Genomic DNA, 23151 nt, shown 5'->3' on the forward strand with positions numbered 1-23151 from the left:
TGAGTTCAGGGCAAAAAACGTCCCCCTTCTGAAAGTGGCTTGTTTCTTTAGCATGTCATTAATGTCCACCAGTTTACAGACTGTTAACAAAGTGGACAGCAGAGGATGTCCACTTTTTTAGCTCACACATATTCAACACTTCGGTGTGTAACTCTGTCTCCTATAGAGAAGCTGGTTTGAAGCGTACAAAAATGAAATCCTGAGCAACTAATCAGGACTGCTGAGAGGCTCTCAGTCTGTCAGTGGCCTCAACCACAGATGCAAAATCATCTCATTTGCATGAATAGATAAGACTCAGACTGTGGTTGTAAGATTAAAACATGCACACAACTGTGAACTTGTAAAATCCTTTCTCAGACAAAACCACATTAGCGCTGCATGTGAACATAGTGACTAGAAGAGATAGCTCTTCCTTCTTCCTTGGTTTCATAGGAGATGATTTAGTGGTGTGTGGATAGTTAGGCGTCGTTCCTTTAAGGCATTCTGTTTTAGTAGAAGATGTACAGGGACGGCAGGCGAGTGTGCCAACTTTATAATGACAGACTTTCAGTATATGATGCTATTCCTAGTCACTGTTATTTTGCTGCTTCTAGGAAGTCAGTGTAGGAGGGTGCGGAGACCAGCTGTGTGCTTTTACTTGTAATGTTAATGTACATCTCATTTCCAGACATTAATACCATATCCAGTTGAAAATAGTTTTAAATGTTGGTTTAAGCTACTTGTTTGCTTACACTGAGATGAGAGGAATGTCTTCAGTCTATCATAGAAGACATGCCAGAAACTGGTTGATCACAGGAAAACACTTTCCTCTCCCTGACATTTCAGAACTTATCAGGGACAATTTGAAGTGTCCTAATGCAGTAATTTCAAATTATTGTATAATACATTCAACATTCCTTTATTCCTTCTTCATAACATTTTATTTCTGATTAGGCTCACTAGTGACTGGAGTCTATCCCAGCATGCATTGGGAAATAGGAAATACCCTGGAGAGATAATTTAAGGGTAAACAGACAAAGAACTTCCCCACGTACAGTGTCCTTAGTAACTTTCAGATATCGATTTATCATTTTAAATACCCAATGCAATGGGCATAAATAAAATATTGTTGGTTGCATTATTGCAGGCTGAGCACATCACAACCAATCAAAGTTCTTCTGCTCTTGCTCTGCTCTTTATACACCTTCTCCTCACACTTGTTTTTTCCAGCTAAATTACACCTATAAAGAGTCCCCGAATGTAGGTTAGATTTCTGATGTGGGGATTTCCACCCTGAGAAGGAGTCGCAATAAACAGTGATGATGATTATCATGTAATGCCGGTCCCCTGCTGTTACACTGGTCTTTATTATCCGACTTGTCGCCTCTGTGTGTAATCTGCATTAGCACTGACCAGTTTCCTGAGCTGTGAAGTCTTACCATTCAGCAGAGACACATCAGTGGGTCTCAGACAGGTTTCTAATTTCTGCCCTTGCTTACTGTCTGTCTTATGTGATAGTATTTTACAGGGAACCACTGACTGTCCCCTGTCTGTTCAGGGCTCTGTGGTCCCATGTAGGCTTTGTGGTGCCAGTATCCTCCCTCAGATCCAAACTAAGACTGTGGCCTCCAGCCCTGAAACCACACGAGACTCCAGCACGATACTCTCTGGCTGCGTCAGTGCAGCACACACAGACTGGCACAGACCACATAATGGCACACAGGGGACAGTAGAGGACTTGGGTATATGTTGGCAGCATGTTCTCAATGGAGGGAATGAAGAAACCACACAAGGCTGCAACACAGTACAGTAAATGTTGGCACTGTTCTGCAGTGACTGATAAACCACATGGGCTAAGGGATTCATTAGTACTGATACTCTAAAATGAGTGCTGATAGAGGCAGGTGCAAAGAGCTAAAAGCACTGGATAAAACAGCTCAAGCAGTGATTTTGTTAGTACAAGAAATAATATTCTAATATAGAGAGAGAAGTTATTTGACTACATGATAATAAATTGTACCTTGAATGCAGATCTTGTTATCAGTGTTGCCTCTTGGTCCCCTTTTGGTGTTTATGTGCAATAATAGCATGTTTAGTTTCACCCTGATATAAAATAATGTTCCACCTTCCCTTTTGTTCTATGTCCCTTCACAATCCAGGAAAACCAGCTCAGTCTGCTTTTCTGATTGATGTGTGATGTCGGGATGACAGAGGTGTTAGATTTTATTCAGAAATGGGTGTTTTGAAGAACAGCACATAATCATGTTGTGAGCAAAGACCTGCATACAGTCATACATTAATAAGTTACCTTGCTGTGTGTATATTGTGCTTTAATTTGATTGTTTTACTCAGTTTTTTTAAAGGCTTTCTGCAAGACAGACATTGGATTTCTCATCATTAATCAAGATCAGTTATTTTGTTTTGTAAGAGATAAGTTGAAGTACAGTTTGTGTTGTATTTTCTTTAACTCACTTATGTTGTAAATTGACATTATGCTATTAAAATGCTCCGGTATCACTGATCTACTGCTGTCGTCAAGGCTCAGATTCATTTTTGTACTTCTATCGTTCTCTTTACATTAATTACCTATGAACTCTTCAAGTTTTATGTAAATCTACTTTCCATTTTGCTGTTGAGTCCATCGGTGTTGTTGAGAGAAATCAATGAAACATTTGTGGTGGCTGGATCAGCTGACTATAATTAATATGCACCCACTCCCCTTTCCTCTCACACCTAGCTCTGGATTTACTGAAGTCATGTATTATAGCACAAAGGATAGTTCTGTATGGGTATTTTTCCCTTTCAGAGCAGCTAGCCGGAGACTGAGCTGTGGCATCCACATGATAATTAACACTCACTGACAAACCAAACCCTCATTTTATACCATATAAATAATGTAAAGTCTAATAACCCCCTTTTTACAGCATGGGTACTCATAATGGATTTTCTGTCTGTCTTTGCAAGGCAACTATAGAGCACCATGTTGGAAATTATAACCTGCAGCTGCTCATACGCCTAGCTGTCGTGGTCAGCTGGGTGGATGAGGACACAGCTGGTGAATGAGGAACAACTTGAGTTTAGTTGATGCTGAGTTTAAATTTTGGAATTAATTTTATAATTTACTTTTTGTTATTTAATTAAATTTTTTCTAATGTCAGGTCCCTGAAATCCTGACATCTCTGTTTATTCTTAGAAATACCAGGAGACTCAAATATTGACACAGAAAGTTGGTGTACAGATGAATTTGTGTGTCCGTGCGTCCATGTGTATGTGTGTTTATCTGTGGTCAATATTGCACGTCCCTCTTGCTCCGTGTGTCTAACAATGTGGTCGTTGTGTAAAGGTGAGAGGTGAGGGGTCAGCGTGTCAGCTGGAGTGTGTGTCTGGTATTTGACACAGCTGTACCAAAAGAGGAAAGGGCACACGTGCGCACGCACACACACACACACGCCTGCACACACAGAAACTGTGACACAGAGCATCTAAGGCAGAAAGTCCAGGAGAGGAAAAACAGGTTTTCCTCTGAAGTGAACTTAGGTCCTCAAAGTTGTCACCTCACACAAGTCTGCAGTGAGAGTATGACCCAGGGCTCTGAGGGCTGACCTGATGGCTGTGTGTGCAGACAATATACTCAGGTTTCAACAGAAAAACATAATGCATAAGTTTTTAATAAATAACCCAGGATTTTTACAAATTTTCTTTTAAAAGTACTATTTGAGCTGTCCATGGTGTTTAATAATTTTGGTTTGCTTAATGTTTCATGTTCGCTTTATAAGTAAACCAACAAGCTGAATTAGTTTACTGTGACTGTCTTCTCATTCTGATGTGTCGTGTCTGTATACAGGGTTTAATCTGTGTGTCCACCTGCTTTGTGTTCAGACAGAAGAGGTGTGTGTGTGTGTGTGTGTGTGTGTTCGGTTAGTCAAGTCGTTTACCCTGTTTGCTGCCAGAATGTACAGATTAAAAGTTACTCGTTAAGTAAACATTAGCATTGTTTATCTCTCACTCATGTGAGCGTGTGTTTGCATAGTGTGTGTACATGTAAACACCTGTGTGTGTGTGTGTGTGTGTGTGTGTGTGTGTGTGTGTGTGTGTTTGTGTGTAACATCATGTTGTGCCAGCCCTTAAAACAGACTTTGACTGTATTTTGTTAACTGTTCATTAAATCTGTTTTAGCTCCATCTAGTGGCAGCTGTGGAGAACTACAGTAATACAAACACTGCTGAAAAATATTTTAGTTTTAGTCATTTTGCAGTGTGACTGGTAACCTGGGTATCACATGTGTTTTCTATCAGGGTGTGATACGCTTGTTTGGTCAGTTGTGGAACTGAGTGGAATAGAGTATAACAGTGAAAGGATTGTTTCAGTCCTGGAGCACCTGTTGAAAAAATATTATATTATATATAATATACGCCAAACCGCATATCATTATTTCAGAGGAATATATAACATAACATATTACCTGAATTAAAGGATTAAACATGTGTTCTGATCACTATCAGAAAAGATAATCTAAGAAATTATTTGGAGTTCACTAAAATCAAGTCTGTGTTTCTAAAGTATTTAGAAAATGTATAATTTGTACATATGAGGTATTTATTGCTATTAGTCGCTGCAGAGACTTCTTTAAAGTTTCAAAGTGTACTGACAAGATTTCAAACATAGATATGCCTGCACAACTAATCTCACAGTTCCTGTGTTCAGTGGTAAAAAGGTTAGTTCAGTTTAGGTGCACTCTTCTTATAAATACAAAAATAAATATTTAAAGAAGGTTCAGAAAGGAAAAACCAGCAGGATTATACAAGGTCCTTCCCAAATAATTTCAATTAAGCCTAATAAGGAACATCAAGCAGACGTATTATAGTCTTAGAGGCACTTCATTAATGATCTATTACGAGTGTCATATGTACTAAAAATGTCCTTTTTCATTTCAGCCAGTGCAGCTGTCAGTAGGGATCGCTGTACAGGCTACTGTAATCTTTACCTACAGCAGCGGTTGTAACTGCCCTCACGTGTCTGGGAGCCCTGTTTCCTGTCTTAATGACAGCAGTGTAATTGGCCTGCATTTACATCAAAGGGCTGCTACCATCTGTGAGCGCTTATAGTAAGAAAGGCTGATGGAACGAGAAGGAGAAGAAAGAAAGTAAAGAAAGAGAGTTTGTGCCCCCTGGCTTTCTGTTTTTCTACCATGTCTAGTTTCATATTTACCACCCCTCGTCTCACGAGGTGTGTTGGTGCAGTTTTCCCCGCCTGAGCCGTGTGAGTGTGTACTTCTGTGGCCCTGCGTGTTATTTTTGTGGGTGTGTTTTTGTCGTGATTGTGGTCCTCCAGGCAGGAAGGGCCCCGGCTGCAGATGTGAGCTGGGCAGGCAGCGGGGAACAGAGCGGCACATTGTACTGGGTGTACTGGGGGAGTTCGGGCTGCAATCTGATCCAGGATCCTGCCATCACAGAACCACGCTGTCTACTGTCACTGCCTGACCCCCCAAAACACACACAAACACACACTGCGCCTTTGCCTGAACCTCTCTCTCCCTCCTTTCCTCCCTCTACCTTTCTCATTCCCAGCATTCCTGTTCAGATTTGCAAAAGTCTTGAAAAGTATTCAATGCTTTGAGGTCTTATAAAGTTTCAAAAGTCTGGAAATTGCACATAAAATCTAACGTTTCTTGTTCTTTTTTAACACACTAACATTTTCTAGACTAACTAACGGATGAAAACCTACAAGTCAAGTCAGACATTGGCATCCGGAAAAAATTCTAAATTTTAAAGGAGCACCCTGAAATTTCTATATCCTGCTCAGTGCTCATTTGCCTCTTTCTCTTTTTATCCTCTTCTCCATATGTGTCTTTATTTCTGTTTTGACCTTTTCAATTTCGCTAATTAACGACTCCCTTCGGTTCATTCCCCCATTCAGGCTGCTTTTAGGGAAGTGTCTGTTCTGGATGGTTAATGTAGCATCACAATACCGATCAATCTAACTCTCGCTCTCCCTATTTACATCTTTCTTATACATCCCTCTCTTCCTCCCCTTCCTTCTTCACTCTGTCACTTCCTCTCACTCCCCCTCCTCTTCCTCTTTCTGTCGGTCTGGTGTAGAGTGACGTTAATGGACTGTGGTCTAGACACCCTGAGGCAAAATTCACGCGCCATTTGCTCCATCTGTATAAATATGACCATCTGTGGGTAACTGTTAGCTCTGAGACACTGGGTGTCACCTAAACACAAGCGCCACTGATGGGATCGGGGTGAGTTAAGGACAAACACAAGGAAACTTCACATTAGAGGCCAATATAAAGCATCCTAAGTGACTGCGCATTAAGATGGCTTTACAATAGCGTGTTACAGTTTACTTTACAGCTGTTGTCAGATTGGGAATACATTCATGCATGTCAGTTTATGTTTGTATTATAAGGTGATATGAGTCTTAACGCTCTATGTGTGACGAGAACCTGCAGATTAATGTCACGTGCACCACCTTTCTTTTCATGCCTGATGGACAGCTTGGGTCAGGACTTAATGTCATTGTAGATTTGGTCAATTTCTAGAAAACATTTTGAAAGAGTTTCCTTAACATCAACATTACCTTCCGCGGCTAAGCTCTTTACAGCTACTTATACATTCAGCAAAGTGGTGAAAGGCTCTCACATTGTGTTAAAATGCTCTGTTGTTGTACTTTTCAAAAATCCTGAGGTGTGCATGATTACATCATTTTTAAATATGATGCTTGGCTTGTAATGTGCCTGGAAATCTGTTTATTGTTGTAGCTGTTGAGTGAAAACAAACTTCATAGGCTGCATCACAGGAGGGCTTGGTTCCAATCTTTTCATCTGCACTGTAGTTTTCACATGGGCAATGCATCACTGCCATCATAAGTTTATTATGAGAAGTGCCATGGCAGGGCTGGCTGTAAATGAATATAATTGACTGTTAACAGCAAAGTTAGCTCTATGGTGCACCTCAAACACTTGAAGTCCAGCCACGGCTGAGGCTGGATAGCCAAGTTCAGGAAAGTGTAAAAATACTGGGTGTTGTTGAAAACTTTAACTTTATAGATGCCTCACTTCAAAACCATCAAGATGTAACTGTAAGGTAGAATTGAGAATTACATTTGATTTATGTTTTCAGACTGCGAAATGTTGAACAACGTGTTTGTAAGCCATCTGTTTTGAAACTTTGGCGTGATTTGTGTGGCATATTTGTCATTCCATCTTGGATTAGACAGCAGCTCGGCATCTTGGGAGAAGTTACATCAATAAAATACATACATACAGAGGTTTCTTCATGGTGAACTAACAAAAATGTGCATTTCACTAGAAACAAATTGCACAACGAAGTTTTGAATTGCTGCAATATACAGCAAGACTGAGCCTGATTTTGTCACAGATAGTGTTCCTATAGGAATCAGTGGCATGTGGCTATTTTAACACACCCTTACCACTTCACTGTTCTGTAACAAGACAGTGCAAGTCAACTCATGTGAGCAATTAGACAGCCGCCCTTGTTAAGATTTGACGCCTACTATGTTGAAATAAATGCTGACATGAATTTTAAACTAACAGTAAAGATGTTTAAAAATGATCGGTTCATTCAAGATGTCTGTTTCCAAAACAGTTGACTTTAGAGGACATAGAGAAAACACGGAGCAAAGGACATCAGGTAGCCATTGTTTCCATCTGCTGTTTGGTTGCTCGTGTAGTGACATTAATTACAAAATAAGAAAGGTTGTTGCTTTTCTCCAAAACTGTCCAACAGTACCGTTTTAATTGTGGGATGGTCATGAAGGGAATCAAACACCGAATTCCAGAAATTAAGAGCCATGCGTTTCACACTGAAACACACAGACTGACACAGTGCCTTTGAGCAATGTGAGAAAGCTAACAAGGTAAACCACAGTGCAGACTGAGGGTGGAGAAACAGACTGGTTGACCTCAGTGTGTGAAAGTGGAGACATGATGCGAGACTGGTGGAACAGTGTCTGTATGTGATGTTAGGGTGTATTCTGCATATCTGGAGTGTGTGTATTTGTGCATATACCAGATTTTTTGTGTGTTTGTGCATGTCAGGTGAAACTGTAAAATGCGTGTATCCTCAAATATTCGTTTGACTCAGCACTATCATATCAACAGCCACTTGTTTCAGTTTGCTTGATAAATCTGAGCAGAATAGAGGGCACTGTCTCCGCTCTGAGTTAAACTGAGCTCCACTGTACCTGCCCTGCAGTGGTTCATATACGTGGCTTGGACTGTGGCCCATTTGCTCTGACACAGTGCTTCCTTTCTTATACCTAAATGTACAGTGGCAGCCATTGTGGACATATCCTGTACCTGCTCCTATATCGCATTAGTACTGCAAGAACATTTAAGATTACTTTTAAGATTAACTTTTTATCCTCTGGGCAAAGTTAGGTTTCTGCAGCTGAAAAGAAGCGCTGTAGTGAAAGATTAAACTGTCCTCTTTTTTTGGGGGGGGTTAGCAACATTGCAGAAGTGCAGGATTAAGCTTTAAAAGATCTTTACAGTGATTTCTACACAGCCTGTAGGATGATGGGCCTTCTTAAAAGCTGTTGGAGAAGACACCTCCTCTAGTTTGATTATGAAGTAGTCTTCATAATCTGTTTTATGTTTATGAAAAGATACACCGGTGGCTGTCTGAATGACTCATAAAGTAAAGCTGCAGCAGGGATTTATTACCATTTGCTGTATGTACGCTTCTACATTCACAGAAAGTGACAAATGAAAACCAGAGAGTGAAGTGCTCTGTCCCCCGAAAACAGGACTCAAAGTTTGATGTTGTGTTTGGTTTTCATTGTCAGAAGGTGTCACAAACCAGTTGGATTGGTGATGCTGATGTTACAATACAGGATTTCTGGGGATTTCAGCTTTATCGTTCCACTTGTATAGAAGTAAGCTGCTGTCACACACAGGGCAGCTAATCTAGGCAAGGCAAGTTTATTTGTATAGCACATTTCAACATCAAGGCAATTCAAAGTGCTTTACATAAAAGCAACAAAGGGAAATTCAAAAAACACATTAAAATATAGTTTTAAAAAGGATGAAATAGAAAATAAAAACAGGGTAAAACAGGACAACTAATGGGTTGTTGTTTCTGCTTCTCTTCCTCAGACCCAGTGGATGTTTTGCGGGCTCTGCAGGTTCCCTCTCTCCCCGAGGGCGTGAAGAAGGTCCCCGGCTTCTGCACATCCCGCCGCTCCGGCAGCCCCGATCATGCTTACCGCATCACCAAGAAGGCCCAGATCTCTGCCCCCACCAAGCAGCTCTTCTCAGGTAGGACTGGACATCAGGCTGTTGTTGCTGTATTTGGAGAGTCTGCTCTGTAAAATGTCATAAGATTGTTGACCACTCTTACTATAAATGCCCAAAACTTAATTTTAAGTTTAGACTTATAGCGATTTATCATTGCAGTTTTATAATGTTGGAGGACTTGTAAGAGACAGATTCAGAAGAGATGTTTGGGACATGATCAGGGCTATTTTCTCAGACTTTATGAAACTTTACTCATTAACTATCCTCTTGATATTAAATTCAATAATGTCATAATACATTTGGTTTACACAGTTGTTTTATAGTAAAGCAACTGATTGAATATGCAGACCTTTTATTCGATTGTTTCTTATTTTTGTTTCTTCTTTAATATTTAAAGTTGCATTTTGCTTTATTGGCATGATAGGCTAGAATTAGTTAAAATATTGCCAAAGCAGTCAGTACAAGGTGCACATAATAAATATGTAAGTATTTTATTAAGAAAAAAAAGAACAAATAGCAGGCTACGCATGTTACTTCACAGTATACTATAATGAAAGAAAACCAAGCTATTGAAATGTCACTGGCATCTTGCTGCTTCCATGGCAAGTAAATATAGCAGGTCTGATAGTGTTAGGGACGTCCTTACCACACAAAAAGTTAGTTAATATTAATCAAAAAATTGTGCATGTATTTTCAGTCTACATAAACTAATATTTATTACCTCATGGTAGTGTAAATGAGCTGCATCTGTGTGTATTTTAAAGGTTTTTAGAATTACTCAATATCAATATTATCTTGCAGGTGTCTGATGATTAAAACCAGACACCTTAAACATACATTAAGTTAGTTCCCATCAACGGTTTAACAATTCTGCAGTGCAACACCACTGGCATCAGTTGCTGCTTGCAAACTGTCACTGATAATAAAATAGATTGAACCATGAGTTACACTTAGAATAAAAAATAGATGACAGGATAAACACCCCTTGCAGGTCTGTGCAAAGTAGTTATGGAATAGGTGCAGTAATGCTCTCAAAGATGTCCTGATACAGTGTTTGGGACTTTGTTTTGTCTGGGCACCACCTTTTGTAATATCTTATCAAACTTAGCTAGAAATACTGTTAGAACTTAGTGTTATTTATTTAAAGTCATAGACTACTGTACCTACAGCTGAATATTAATCAACATAGCCCAAAATTAATCAAATGAACTCCTACCTCATGGATAATGTAAATGCAGTGGTAGAGTATATCATTGTCTACAATTTCACAAACAGCTATTTGAATGAAATATGAAGTTTTTATATCTATTTTACTTTGACAACAAGACAATTTGCTCTGGAAAGAAGCAACAAATCTGAAGAAATTAGGCTGTGTTCCTGTGTCATAGGTTATACTTTAGGATTTTACATATTTACTATGAATTCCAGAGTAAAGAAACCTATAATCAGAGTTACAGGTCGCTATTTATGTCTGGAAGTATTTTTAACAGAGCTCTTTGGAGTTATGTGGAGCTATTGTGCCCTGTGCAAGATTGCTCATGGATATAAAGTATAATTATGTGTTGCAGTGCAGGAGCTGAGTTAAACTGTGTGGCAGAGCCATAACAAATTAACGTGAGAGTAGTACTGTCTGACACCCTGGAGTGAGGAGAGAAAAGAGAAGGTAGCACTTATGGGGTTGAGAAAAAATCTTCAAAAGTCGAAGCTGATTTTCAACTCATTTTCTGAGGTTTAGCCTTCCTTCTCCAGCTCTGTTATTATGTGTCCTCATCATCTATGCCAGCTTCACATGGCGCTTTATTCTCATATTCCGTAAGCACTTGATCCTGACACAGATCTCTAACTTCAACCCTTAAAGCTCATCATTAGTTTCATTTTCACATTTTCTTATCCATCTCCCAGCCTGCACTACTTCAAAGCTATTTCTTTTGCCTTCTCTTTCTTCACCTTCAGCTGCCTCTCCTGCCTCCCTTCTTTTCCACGATAAAGCAAACGTGCTCTGGTTAAAGATCCAGGGCGTACCTTTCTCTTGCAGTACAGTTTTTTTTCACGGCTCCGTTCTCTTTTACTGCCTCCTTCTCCTCATTTCTTCTTCTCATAAAATACCCACAAGCCGCAGTGACCCATGTCTATGATGTAACCCTTTTTTTCTTTCATTGTCATTCCCCTCCCTTTCCTCATCAATAGGTCGATTCCCGGAGGACTTCTCCATCATGGCCCTGGTTAAGGCTCAGGCTGGTCTCCAGGCCTTCCTCCTCTCCATCTACAGCGAGCAGGGCATCCAGCAGCTGGGCATTGAAATGGGACGCTCGCCTGTTTTCCTGTATGAGGACCAGAACGGCAAGCCAGCCCCTGAGGACTATCCACTGTTCAGAGGCGTCAACCTGGCTGATGGCAAGTCAGTAACCAGCAGCAACCAGTTTGTGACTGGTTGAGATGACACGATTGGGGTCATGTGGGTGCGGGTGGCTGGGAACAGTAAATGTGATTTGGCTGGTTTCGGGCCTGTAGTCACATTACACATTTATTCGCCTTCGGTTCCTTCTCCTCGTCTCTAGGTGGCATCGCATCGCTTTCTCCGTTTCAAAGAAAAACGTGACACTGCTGCTCGACTGCAAGAAGAAGATGACCCGCTCCCTGCCACGCGGCAACAACGCAGAGGTGGACACCAACGGCATCACAGTGTTCGGAGCACGTCTGCTTGATGAGGAGGTTTTCCAGGTGAGGACCTTAATAAGCATAACTGCTTACTTGCTGCTAACTCTACAGTTATTGGTTGTGAGTGCCCTCTGCTGTCTGCAACAATAAAGGTTGAACAGACAAATCATATGTATGTTGGTGGCTTTTCAGATAGTTACATTTTTGGGTCAGTTAAGACAGTAGGAAGTAATTTTTTTTCAAGTCAGTTTTATTGATATAGGCAATATCACACATCACAATTTTACCTTAAGGGGCTTTACAATCTGCACAGCATGCGGCACCCTCTGTCCTTAGATCCTCGATTTGGATGAGGAAAAGTCATAAATTGTAGCATTAATTGCTTAATTAATTAATTGAAAGAATTACTTTATACGTTTTCATTGAGCTCCTTAATAGATGATGCAGCTATACAGGTTTTAGTTGATCTGTTTTTTCTCTTCATCACAGGGAGACATCCAGCAGCTTCTGATCGCCTCCAACGCCCAGGCTGCTTATGACTTCTGTGAACACTACAGCCCTGACTGTGACTCCCCACTGCCTAAGACCCAGGCTCAGGACCCCAACACATACGTGAGTAACTCCACCACAACGCCAGTTCATAGACAGACGTATGAAATCAATTTTTGCTCCTCCACACATATGAAACTTTGATCAAACTTCCCACAGTAGCTAGCCTTTTTTTATTTCACTCACTCTTTCACCTCTTATAAAGGTTACTGCAGGATGAGGTCTCGGTTGTTCGCATGACGTGGATACACAGCTACACACACATCCCATAGTACTCACAAGACTAATGAGTAGCATCTCTTACAAAGCGGATCACCTCAGACTGTCAGCACTATGCTAACACAGGTCATTCATAAAATTGAAGGCTCATCTGTAGCTCCGATATAGCAGGCCCAAACAGAATCTGTGGACTTTTTCTTTTCTGTGACATTTTTTAAAAGATGATTTACTTTAAAAAAAGACAACTATTAAAATATTCACTGGACCTGAATGGTTCTTTTCTAGCCACGGTTTTTTCTTAAACTGCATGGAGAATATCATGAGATCAAGTAAAGACATGAAGGAGAAGTAAGGAAATTACAATAGCTCATGTGTATGTAAGAGATTGGAAATGGACTCAAGCACCTTATATAATATAGAGAGTTCATAGCTGTCACTTAATAGATATTTCTGGGTCAGTTAAATCTTTAGGAACCTTCTTAATTGAAAAATATCCTCTCGCTTTGTAAACCTGCACTGTGGCCCAGTGGTTAGCACTGTCCTTCAGATTCCCTCTGCCTGGAGTTCACATGTTCTTTCCATGTTTGCTTTAAGTACACCTGCCCATGGTGCAGCTGAAAATGAGCTAAGATGGCAAATCTGCCACTTTTACAGAAATGTATATTATGTGCACTGTCCCTGTAACTTTTAATGATATGAATAAATAAACATTCCTTACAGATTATTCAATTACAGCCTGTAAAAACATGATTTGTGTTAGGAAATCTACACTGCATGACAATATGGTCTGCTAACAAAGGAAAACAAAGACCTCACTAAATGTACAAGTCCTCTGAAAATTAAAGAAAAGTCCTCAGGTTCAGTTTGGGTCGTCTGATAATGTCATCAAAGTGCTGCTCTCCCTTTTCTGTCTTTCTCACGCATCCCCATCATCAGCAACAGTTTGTATCTATCCGCTTTCCTCCTCACCTCCTCTGTCTGTGTGCCCCGGGGTAACTAAAGAAAAGCAGAGGCAGTGTCATATCATACCTTTCCATAACCACACCTCTAATAATAATCTTTTCATACACTTTGCATTGGAGAAACATAAGCATGACTTGTTCTAGCAGTGTCACTTTATTTTGGAACACAGAAAGGTAGGGGAAAGAGGATGATACAAGCCAACATCACTGTCTTTCCCCATTTTTCCCTCATGGATTGAAAGAAAGAGAACTTGTTCAGGACATAAAACATGCAAATGAAGTTAAATTCTGATTGGTTTTCTGGTTAAATTTAGACATATAAGCATTTGGCATGAAGATGGCTTAAGGTGGAGCCTCTTTGCTTACTGAGACTGGTTGTGCACATTACATACATTGTAAGCTTTGCAAGCTCTCCTTTGTTATTTTTCTCTTAAAAACATACCGAGTTCCCTGACACCAGCTGTATCACAGAGCTAAAGTAGCAAGTGATTTTCATCTGCATTCATCCATCCAAAGTACATGACCTTTGTTTTTATAAGCCTGCTTGCCGGATCAGTCAATACAAATTGTATCAGTCACTGTACAGAGCTCCAACACTTTGCGTCCCAAACCCTGTCATGTTGATGCTGTTGAAATGACTGCTTTCTGGATGAATATAAATCAGAGTGGTTTTATTCATTGGCTTCACCCATTTTTTGCTGTTTTTTTTCATTCATCAAGGCCGTCTGTGTGTTTTTAATATCAGCACCTTTTAACCAGCAGCACAGACTCCTTCTGATGAATAGAAAAATAAAAGCTTTGCATTTATTTTTTCCCCTCTTGCCGCTTTACCCCTTTTCTTCTCTATCTTTATTTATCTCTCTGTGTCCTCTGCAACCTCTATTCACCTCCCCTTGGAAATCCACTCTCCCCCTCTTCATGCATTCCTCTCCTTTCACTCCTCTTGCTTTCATGTACCTTCCTCCACTCTGCCAACCCCTCCACCCCTCCCTCCATGCTTCCCATCTTTCAATCTTTCCATCCCCCCATCTCTCTCAGTACTTTGATGAGGAGCAGGATGACCATGAATACCCCTATTATTATGAGGAAACAACAGGCGTTCCCTCCTCCTCTCCCCAACCTGAGGCTCCCAATCAACAGGTAAAGAGGGAGCAAGAGAGACGGAAAACACAAGCAGGGTTTGTGGAAGGGAAGGAGAATGAGAGAGAGAGAGACGTATTAAAGCAATAACTGAGGCATAATTCATAATATAGGTTTAGCTTGCTAAATAATTAAGTGTAAACTGAACTTACATTCCCGAAAGTATTTGTTTGAAAATCTACATTTGTACTTTTAGCATTCCACGTGCCTCTCTCATCACTCATCACTCCATACCTCATTTGTTTTATTCACATTTCGCCTCTCCTTTAATCCACATTGACCTCTCACGCATCCACCTCGTTTCCACAGTCTCCGTCACGCAGGATAACCATTGCTCCTTGTTGTTTTTTTTGTCCTCATGTCATTTACATGTTGTAATATGTATGTGTGTTCAGATGTGGCCAAGTGGCGGCACTGGGGTGGTATAGGTGCAGCTGTGTTGTCATACACACATGCACACTTTTTACTTATATTCGTCTCTCCTTCATCATATATCCCATCCAGTTCCGCCCTAAACCATCTCCCAAATATAGTGAAAACCTTTTGAGGGCACGGGAACAAGTTCATGTTTAGAAAATAAGTGTCAGAGAACTTTCTCAGCACATAATGGACCGTAATGGAAAAATGTTGGATGAAAGTTCACAACGCAAACAATCTCTGACACCCTCAAGGACGTTCTTAATATCATCTCTGATCTCTGAATTTGTGGATCCGCTGACATTACCATATCAAACCAATGGATTACATGATGAGTGGGTTTTTTGTCTTTGATTGATAAACTTAGCATAGGAAACACATAAGAATGTGCCAGTGTACCATAAACGGACTCTTTGTAAATAAGATAGATAGGTGTTAAGTTGCTAATCACAGAAAAGCATAATTAAAGTGACTTTTAAATGCTTTACTGTGATTGGATGCAGTTTCTGGCACTCATTGCACAGTATTTTATGATAAACCCCACCTATTTAAATTCACAGTTGATCACAAATTTGCAGATTTACAATACTGTTTGACCAGGGCATGTGTCTGTATTGTCTTTTTACTTGCATGATTTCTATATTGTCTTGGAGGATATCACCGCATGCACCTACTGTACTCCTGCGTTAAAGTTTCCATACCAGTGTTCCAGTCAACATGGGAATATCATTGCACCTGTTTTTTGTCTTGCTATATGCATTTATGGTTGTTCACCAGACCTCTGTATGGCATGACGTATGTATGTCTCCTTTAAGTCTGTTTGTGTTCTGTATTGCATATTTGTGGAGTTTATATTTATGGTGATTGCCAGTTTATCCTTCACACTATATTTTTGCAAGAAATATTGTCATTTTATTTAGAATGTTAATTTGCATGTGTTTTCTTAATAGCAGCATGAGTAGTTCATTTGTGTTTTTATGTGACTAATGTGCATTTGCATGCTAGCCTGGCGTCCATGCTCCTTCTTTTGCATGGCTAAACAGCAGTAACCTTCTCTGTCTTGCAGTTGGACTGCTCAGTGCATTATAAACTGTGTGTGTGTGTGTGTGAGAGAGAGAGAGAAACAGCACAGCAGGTCAGTGCATCAGTGATGTGTATGTCTGTACAGTGTGTATGTGTTCAGCACCAGCTTAACCAGACCTGTCACACCCTCAGTGCCTCTGCCAAACCACAAGCTCCAGTTCCATATTAGCACAAAGATGCTGCTTTGACATTTAATATTGGGAATGGCATTACTGGAGAGATCAGCAAAAAACTCAAAGTAACTTGGATCAAAGATTTTAAATTTGTTTAAGTGCTGGTATTTGTTTCAGTTGTATTTTTGCTTACTGTCTTAAAACTTGTGTGAATCCTCTGCTGTATCCAGTAATGCCTGTACAGTCTCAGTAAATCATCCAAGCCTTGGCCATCTTTATGTCATTGTTTCTCAAAACATCCACTCTTGTCTTTCTCTCTCCTTCTGTCCATCCCTTGTTTGTGCTTTTCATCCCCCACCCAACCCTTCTATGTATCATTGTCTTCCACCACTCTCTCCCTGTCTTTGCCAATATGCATTTTTACATACTTAACAACATGTCAACAAAACAATAATAATGGAGATTAGAAGAAGGCAGTCAATGGAAAAGCAGCTCCCACTAAATCCACCCCTGTCAAAGCCAAACCCCCTCCAGCTAAGCCAGCCAAAACTGGACCATACAAACTTGTAGTCAAGCCGCCTAAGCCCACCAAAGCTCCCAAGCCTTCCACAGCCAAGCCATCCAAAACAAAGTCCACTGTAGGAGAGAGTCTCCTGTCCAAGATCAAACCAACATCACCAGCTAAATCTAAACCCACAGCTGCCCCAGCTAAGAACGGCAATGGTAAACCAGCTGCTGAGAAGAAAGCAAATAGTGCAACTAAAGCCAACGGCAATGGCAATGGAAACGCAGCTGTAACAAAAACGAATGGCAATGGAAAACCGACAACTGATGCCAAACCTACAGCTCAGGCCAAAGTCAATGGAAATGGCAATGGCAAGGTTGTAGCTGAGAAGAAAGTCAATGGAAATGGAAAATCCTCAGCAGAAAAGAAAGCCAATGGAAATGGAAAAGCCACCGTTGTGTCTAAAGCTAATGGAAATGGCAACGGCAAAGCTTCAGCAGAGAAGAAAGCTAATGGAAATGGCAAAACTACCTTCGAGGTTAAAGAGGTTAAAGTTAATGGCAAAGCTGAGAATAAAGTCAATGGCGATGCCAAGGCTAATGGGAATGGCAAAGTAATTACTGTGGTAGAAAAGAAAGCTGTTAGTAATGGTGCAGCAAATCAGGCAAAAACTGAAACCACTACAAAAGCAAAGACTGAGAAAGTTGTTAAAGTAGAAAAGACTAAAGCTACCAAAGTGGAAGCTACTAAGGCACCTAAACCCACAAAAGCGTCTAAACCTGAACCTACAAAAACCGCAAAGGCTGTGGCCACCAAAGCTCCAGCAACAAAACAGGCAGAGGTCAAAGAGGTCACCAAAGTTAAAACTGTGGTCACCAAAGTGCCTCTGGTCAAATCAACTCCGAGCAAAGCAGTGAAGAATGTGGTGAAAAGGTTTCCATCACAAAGAAAGTGGCTCCAACGTCTGCCCCTGTCCGGCCCACTCCCCCAAGACCCACGAAATCCAAGTTGGTGCTGGACACAAATGTCAAATCCCAGCACAGACCTTTCCCACCCTTTGGCAAGACTGCACTGAGTGGAACGACAGTCCCAGCAAAGAAAATGACCAACGGTTATCAACAGGTACAACAGGAGGGCCCTCGTTTGGGTCGAAATGTCCAGAGTCGTATGTCCCATCTGTCCCACCTGGTTGCCAGGTCTTTCCACCATCCAGGGTCTGCACCAAAATCTTTGTCAAACTGAATATTTTGATTTTTATGCATAGTTTGATCTTCAGGTGGCTGCCAGTGCAAATTTTGGGGTAAATCCTTGATGGTGGACAATCTGGTCTTCAGAGTGGAAGTTGGTTCATACCAAACTGGATGCCTTGTCCTCTGTTTATATATCATATGATCATTTCATGATCACCCCAACTTCTCCATATGATATGATACAGCGGTGCGCATTGAAGCATGGCTAATTGTACAGTTTCATTGTTCTTTACTTCACTTCATACTCCTACCTTCAAGCTGCTGAAACTGGATCTCAGAACCTGAATACACTCCAGCACTCCGTCTCTTTCTTTTTTTCGGGGGAAATCATTAACGGTCAAATGAATGAGCATGGATTTCTATGGCACAAAAACTAAACCTGAGAAAACACAAATACTGTCACATTCTATACACAAGCAACACAACAAATCTCCCCTGTCTCTCTCTCTCTCTCTCTCTCTCTCTCTCTCTCTCTTTGTTTTTGTTTTTTTAAAGTACCTGTGTTTTCTCTTGACATCTGTCTCCCTGTCTCTGGCCATATTCTGTATCAAATATGATTGAAGCAGCCTCACAGAAACTAAAAAGCAAGCTGCTGTCATTAAAAGGGAAATTTCATGCAATGTGTAGTCTACTGTGAAGCTGACATGCTTCAAGGTAGAGAGACATTGTGATGTTCATGGTAATTAGTGGGTTCTGGAAAATCCATAGCACACGTTGACTGTTACATTTAATTGTGTTCTGTGAGGCCGTTTATTGGGGTTGTCTCTCTGTTTTCTGGTCTTGGGTGTAACTAGACATCCCAAAGCATCAAGTTTTGATGTTTTCATCTAAAGGGATGGATAGAGGCTCTCAGTCCGACTTCCAATAAGAGCAGACGTCGCCCTTTCATGAATTTTGGCTTTGTGAGCTTTAAAAAAGCAAAAATTGTTTGACAATATAATACAAAGAAATCTCAGGAAAGAAGTCTCAATGACTCCCTAAATCTTGCTAAAATGGCAAAATTTATAGTTATTGAGATTCATAAACTTCCTGTAATTTCTTTTCTAAAATGGATCTTTAAAAATGTGAGTTGCCAGTAAGAACGAATTCACCTCTGGCGACCGCAATTTTATGATGTGTTCCATTTTCTTCTTTTAACTCATCATCACTTACAAGCAGACTTTGAACTAACCACGCTCTTCCAATGAAATCTGCTTACCTCCTCCCCGCTCCCCAAATTCCTGTCAACTTGACCAATCAGGATGTAGACACTGAATATTCCGAGGCTGGCCACACCCCTACAGAGACTGATTATTACTATGAGGAGGCGGTCCCACAGCCAGACGGTGAGGTGATTGGACAAGAAGAGGTCCCTGTACAGGTAACAAGAAAATGACACGCTGATCAGAGACACAAGACCGACAAAATAAATAAGCCTTTATATAAATTAAACGCCAAATTTCCAGTAAAAAAAAAAAAGGATAAATCATCACCTTAATAAAAGAGACTTCCATCACCTAAAGAAGAAGACACTGTAAAACCTGTACGGTGGTGAGCCCAGTCTTTGTAGTTTAACCGAGTAGTCATAACTGTGTGTCTCTCTACACTTTGCTAACCACACATCAGTGTTTTGTTGGCACCGATGCCACGTAACAAGACATAAGAGAAAACCTTTTTCAAAACAGAATGCACCACATTCATCTGCTTGTATCATCAAACATTTTTGTGTGGCTTCCCTTTTCCCTAACAACAAGATTCCCGTTTTGTTCTCATCTCGAGCTCCTCAGTTGACGAGGTTGTGATCTTGACATAAGAACAAAAGTCTTGTGGATAAAGGGGATCCGCATATGAATATTTGATATGCAGTTTTAACCACAGCAACAGAGGGAGATGAATATAATGCATTCTTGTTTGAGAGACAAATCTTAACTGAACTAAAGAATACAGTGGCTTACTTTACAGCCCTGAACTATCAGACTTTGAGAATGAGTTCTGATCTGTTTCTCACAGTTCACGTATTTTGGCAATAATCCATATTGTCATCATTACCATTTTATCTGTATTAGCTGACTTTGATGACTTTGTTTTGTTTTCCAATGTTGATGCTACTGTTTTGGTGAAAAATGTGTCAATTATTTATGTTATATTTAAGGGACAAATATACACATAATTCACAATTTGTTGTGTTTCAGATGTATTCACCTTTTAAATTATTTGTACCTTTTTATGCAAGTACAGCATAATTCCACTGGATTTATATTTGTTTTTTAAACACCCATGGTAAGTAAAATAGAAAATAACATAGTTTTTGCTTTGCATAGCACATCACGTATCAGCAACGTGTTTTCACAAAGTGCTTCATATCAGTTCTGTGTGTTTAGGAGTTATCCAAGCATGACCTTAACAATAAAAGTGTCTTTCTCTCTCTTTTTTAAACCAAACTGTTACTATGTCAGATACTATTTTGAAGCAAATTTGGAGAAATCAATTGGTTACAGGTCATGACACACACACTGATGAGGATATGCTTTGGTGGAAACATACTATCTAAACAGAAGATTTAAGTTTGCAGGATTAACCTGCTTATCCATAATTCACCTGAAATCAGACTGAAGTTACAGTACGGAGGACTGATAGACTGCCAGATGTCTTTTTTCTGTCCCTGTGTCACTGTTTATTTGCAAGAGGTAAGACTCACTTCTTTGTATATATGCCCCCTCTTCCACTCCCCCTGTTGTTTCCTTCTATATTTTTCTTTCCTTTATTAACATTTCCCCATCATACGTATCTCTCCCTCCTCCTTTCACTGTTCCCTCTTGCATCTTTATCTTCCTTTGCTTGATTCATCCTCTCTTGCCCCTCTATCTATCCCGTTGCGGCTCTGATAAACCCAACCCAGTCACAGGTGGAGCCAGTGCTGGTGGGAGAAGAGGTAGATGCCACCAAGACAGGCGGTGTAGACGAGGAGGTCTTCACCGAGGAGTATGTAACTGGGGACGTTGGCCTTAAGGAATACGACTATTCCTACAGGGACTACAATGAGCCATTACAGGAGACGGGAGACGGCGATGCCAACATGGGCCCCGCCCTGTCCGCCGTGACAGAGGAGGGAGGCGTAAGTCGTTTTGCTTCCAAGGCAAACAAACAAAATCAGTTTCAACCAACTCTGAATCCTAGTCTTTGTCAAATTGTATTCAGTGTCCTCTCAAATGACTTGTTTGAGTTTGCCATCTCTCAAAGTCGATGATGGAGAGACATACTTTATAATGTGTGTTTAGTTATTTCCCATTGTGGGACCGATTGACCTTCTTCCCTATGGTGGCCAATTTGAACACACTTGGTACTGCAGAAAGCTGTACAATAAAGACTGGAGAGAGAATGTAACCATAATTACCTTCACTTTAACAGATAAGTGTGAACTTCAGATACACCTAAAAGTGATAAAAATCAGTTTAGATAAACTGTGAGTATAGTTACCTATTTAGACTTGACCTTAAAAATGAACCATCAGTCTACCCTTAAATTCATTTTATGTATCACTACACCGTATTAGAGCCCATTGTAGGTATAAAACAAACCGGAGGAGGGTATTATTTTAAGAGAAAAACTCAAACAGAAAAACTTCACGGAAAAAAGATTTCTCAGAATCTTACCCTCAACCCCGGCCCCGTAATTCATTTGGTTTTTTATCTAATGGTAAAGCACCATTGTAGTTTCCCAGCTAAAGTGTGAAAATGGTACATTTCAGAATGGCCACCATGCAAGAAAGGTCTATTCACTGATTAAATTGTATGCCAGGCAAGCTCAATCAATCACAGAGAAACGTGTGTTTGAATGCATTTCAAATACTTCAAGGACCAAGAACTAGTCCTCAAACCACTGGTTGAAAATGGTTTTGTTCTGTACGGTGAATAGTGAGCAGCTCAGGACCCCAGGATGAATAGCTGTTACCATGGTAGAAGCTATTAGGGATCTTGATAGACATAAATAGTATATTGAACTATTACATACACTGCATAAAGAGGCATTTGGAAGTGCAGTAACCAATTGCTGCATCTTTTGTCTTGAATGCCATTTATCTCAGTGTATGGCTTAATTTAGAGCTGCTAAGCCCAGATAAGTCTCTGTATCTATGTAAACATTTTACATGTAATGGACCAGCGCTTTGGAGAACCATTGAATCATCAATATTTGGAGGAAAGAATATGCTTTTATCAAAACAAAAAAAAAACATGTTTTAATTTTTTCCTTTATTTTCTACACTGGCGTTATAGTGTTTGATATAATATGGCAAACAAATGTGATCGTCTTTATGTGAGACACTGTGGTCTGTCGTATTCATTCTTTGAGCATCTTTTATTATTTTTGGTGGGTGTGTGTGAGTGCCTCTATACTGACCATGCTGTGTTGTTGGCTACATGTGTGTTTTCCTCAGGCTGGCATCAGAGGCCAGAAAGGAGAGAAGGGAGAACCCGCTGTCTTGGAGCCTGTGAGTTACTAATTGTCTCTAAGCAGATTTACCTGAGCAGGTTACCTACACTGTTTGTTTAAACTGGTGTCAATGAACCACTATAAATGTCTGCGACCTGCTGACCAGCTGTCAACTTCCCGTTCAACATGTTTCTGTCTGTTATATAAACAGATTTTTTTTCATTAGTGAATATTTCAGTCCAAATTTTAAATGCTGAAAGTTATTTAACCTTAAATGCAGCTGCATTACAAACAAACTAAATTTATCTCACAAAACCAGAGGAGTCTGATGAATGAAGTAATGATGTGTATTTTCACTTTTGCAGGGTATGCTGATTGAAGGACCTCCAGGCCCTGAGGGACCTGCTGTAAGTAAATGATGGTTATTATTTCCAAAAGACATTTTACTTACTAAATATTATAGCAATACTCCTGTTGTTGGCTCTTCTAGATTATTACCATTGTTCTCTGAACTTTTAAGTGTTTTTGGTATGTTTTGGTAGTAATTTGCTTGTTGCCAACACTAAGTATCACCTTTGCCATTATACTTCTCTGTTGCAAG

The 23151-nt window shown here is 40.2% G+C and overlaps 2 protein-coding genes across 9 annotated transcripts in view; one reads left to right on the forward strand and one right to left on the reverse strand.

Moving 5' to 3' along the window:
- Positions 1-23151, reverse strand: part of LOC123977135 (major histocompatibility complex class I-related gene protein-like) — a 232886-nt gene that overhangs the window by 118494 nt on the left and 91241 nt on the right. The window lies entirely within an intron of this gene.
- The window catches only part of col11a2 (collagen, type XI, alpha 2), a 67247-nt gene that overhangs the window by 21023 nt on the left and 23073 nt on the right, over positions 1-23151 (forward strand). For 4 of the 6 annotated variants that reach the window (XM_046059632.1, XM_046059636.1, XM_046059633.1 and 1 more), the window contains 9 exons: positions 9104-9265; positions 11432-11642; positions 11803-11965; positions 12392-12514; positions 14671-14772; positions 19381-19500; positions 21019-21234; positions 22555-22608; positions 22916-22957. In XM_046059632.1, coding sequence (XP_045915588.1) covers positions 9104-9265; positions 11432-11642; positions 11803-11965; positions 12392-12514; positions 14671-14772; positions 19381-19500; positions 21019-21234; positions 22555-22608; positions 22916-22957 — 1193 coding nt within the window. The remainder of the gene's footprint in view (positions 1-9103; positions 9266-11431; positions 11643-11802; positions 11966-12391; positions 12515-14670; positions 14773-19380; positions 19501-21018; positions 21235-22554; positions 22609-22915; positions 22958-23151) is intronic. The other 2 variants (XM_046059635.1, XM_046059637.1) reach the window with 2 other exon arrangements.

This window comes from Micropterus dolomieu, linkage group LG09 (assembly GCF_021292245.1).
Source record: "Micropterus dolomieu isolate WLL.071019.BEF.003 ecotype Adirondacks linkage group LG09, ASM2129224v1, whole genome shotgun sequence".
NCBI classification, from domain to species: domain Eukaryota; kingdom Metazoa; phylum Chordata; class Actinopteri; order Centrarchiformes; family Centrarchidae; genus Micropterus; species Micropterus dolomieu.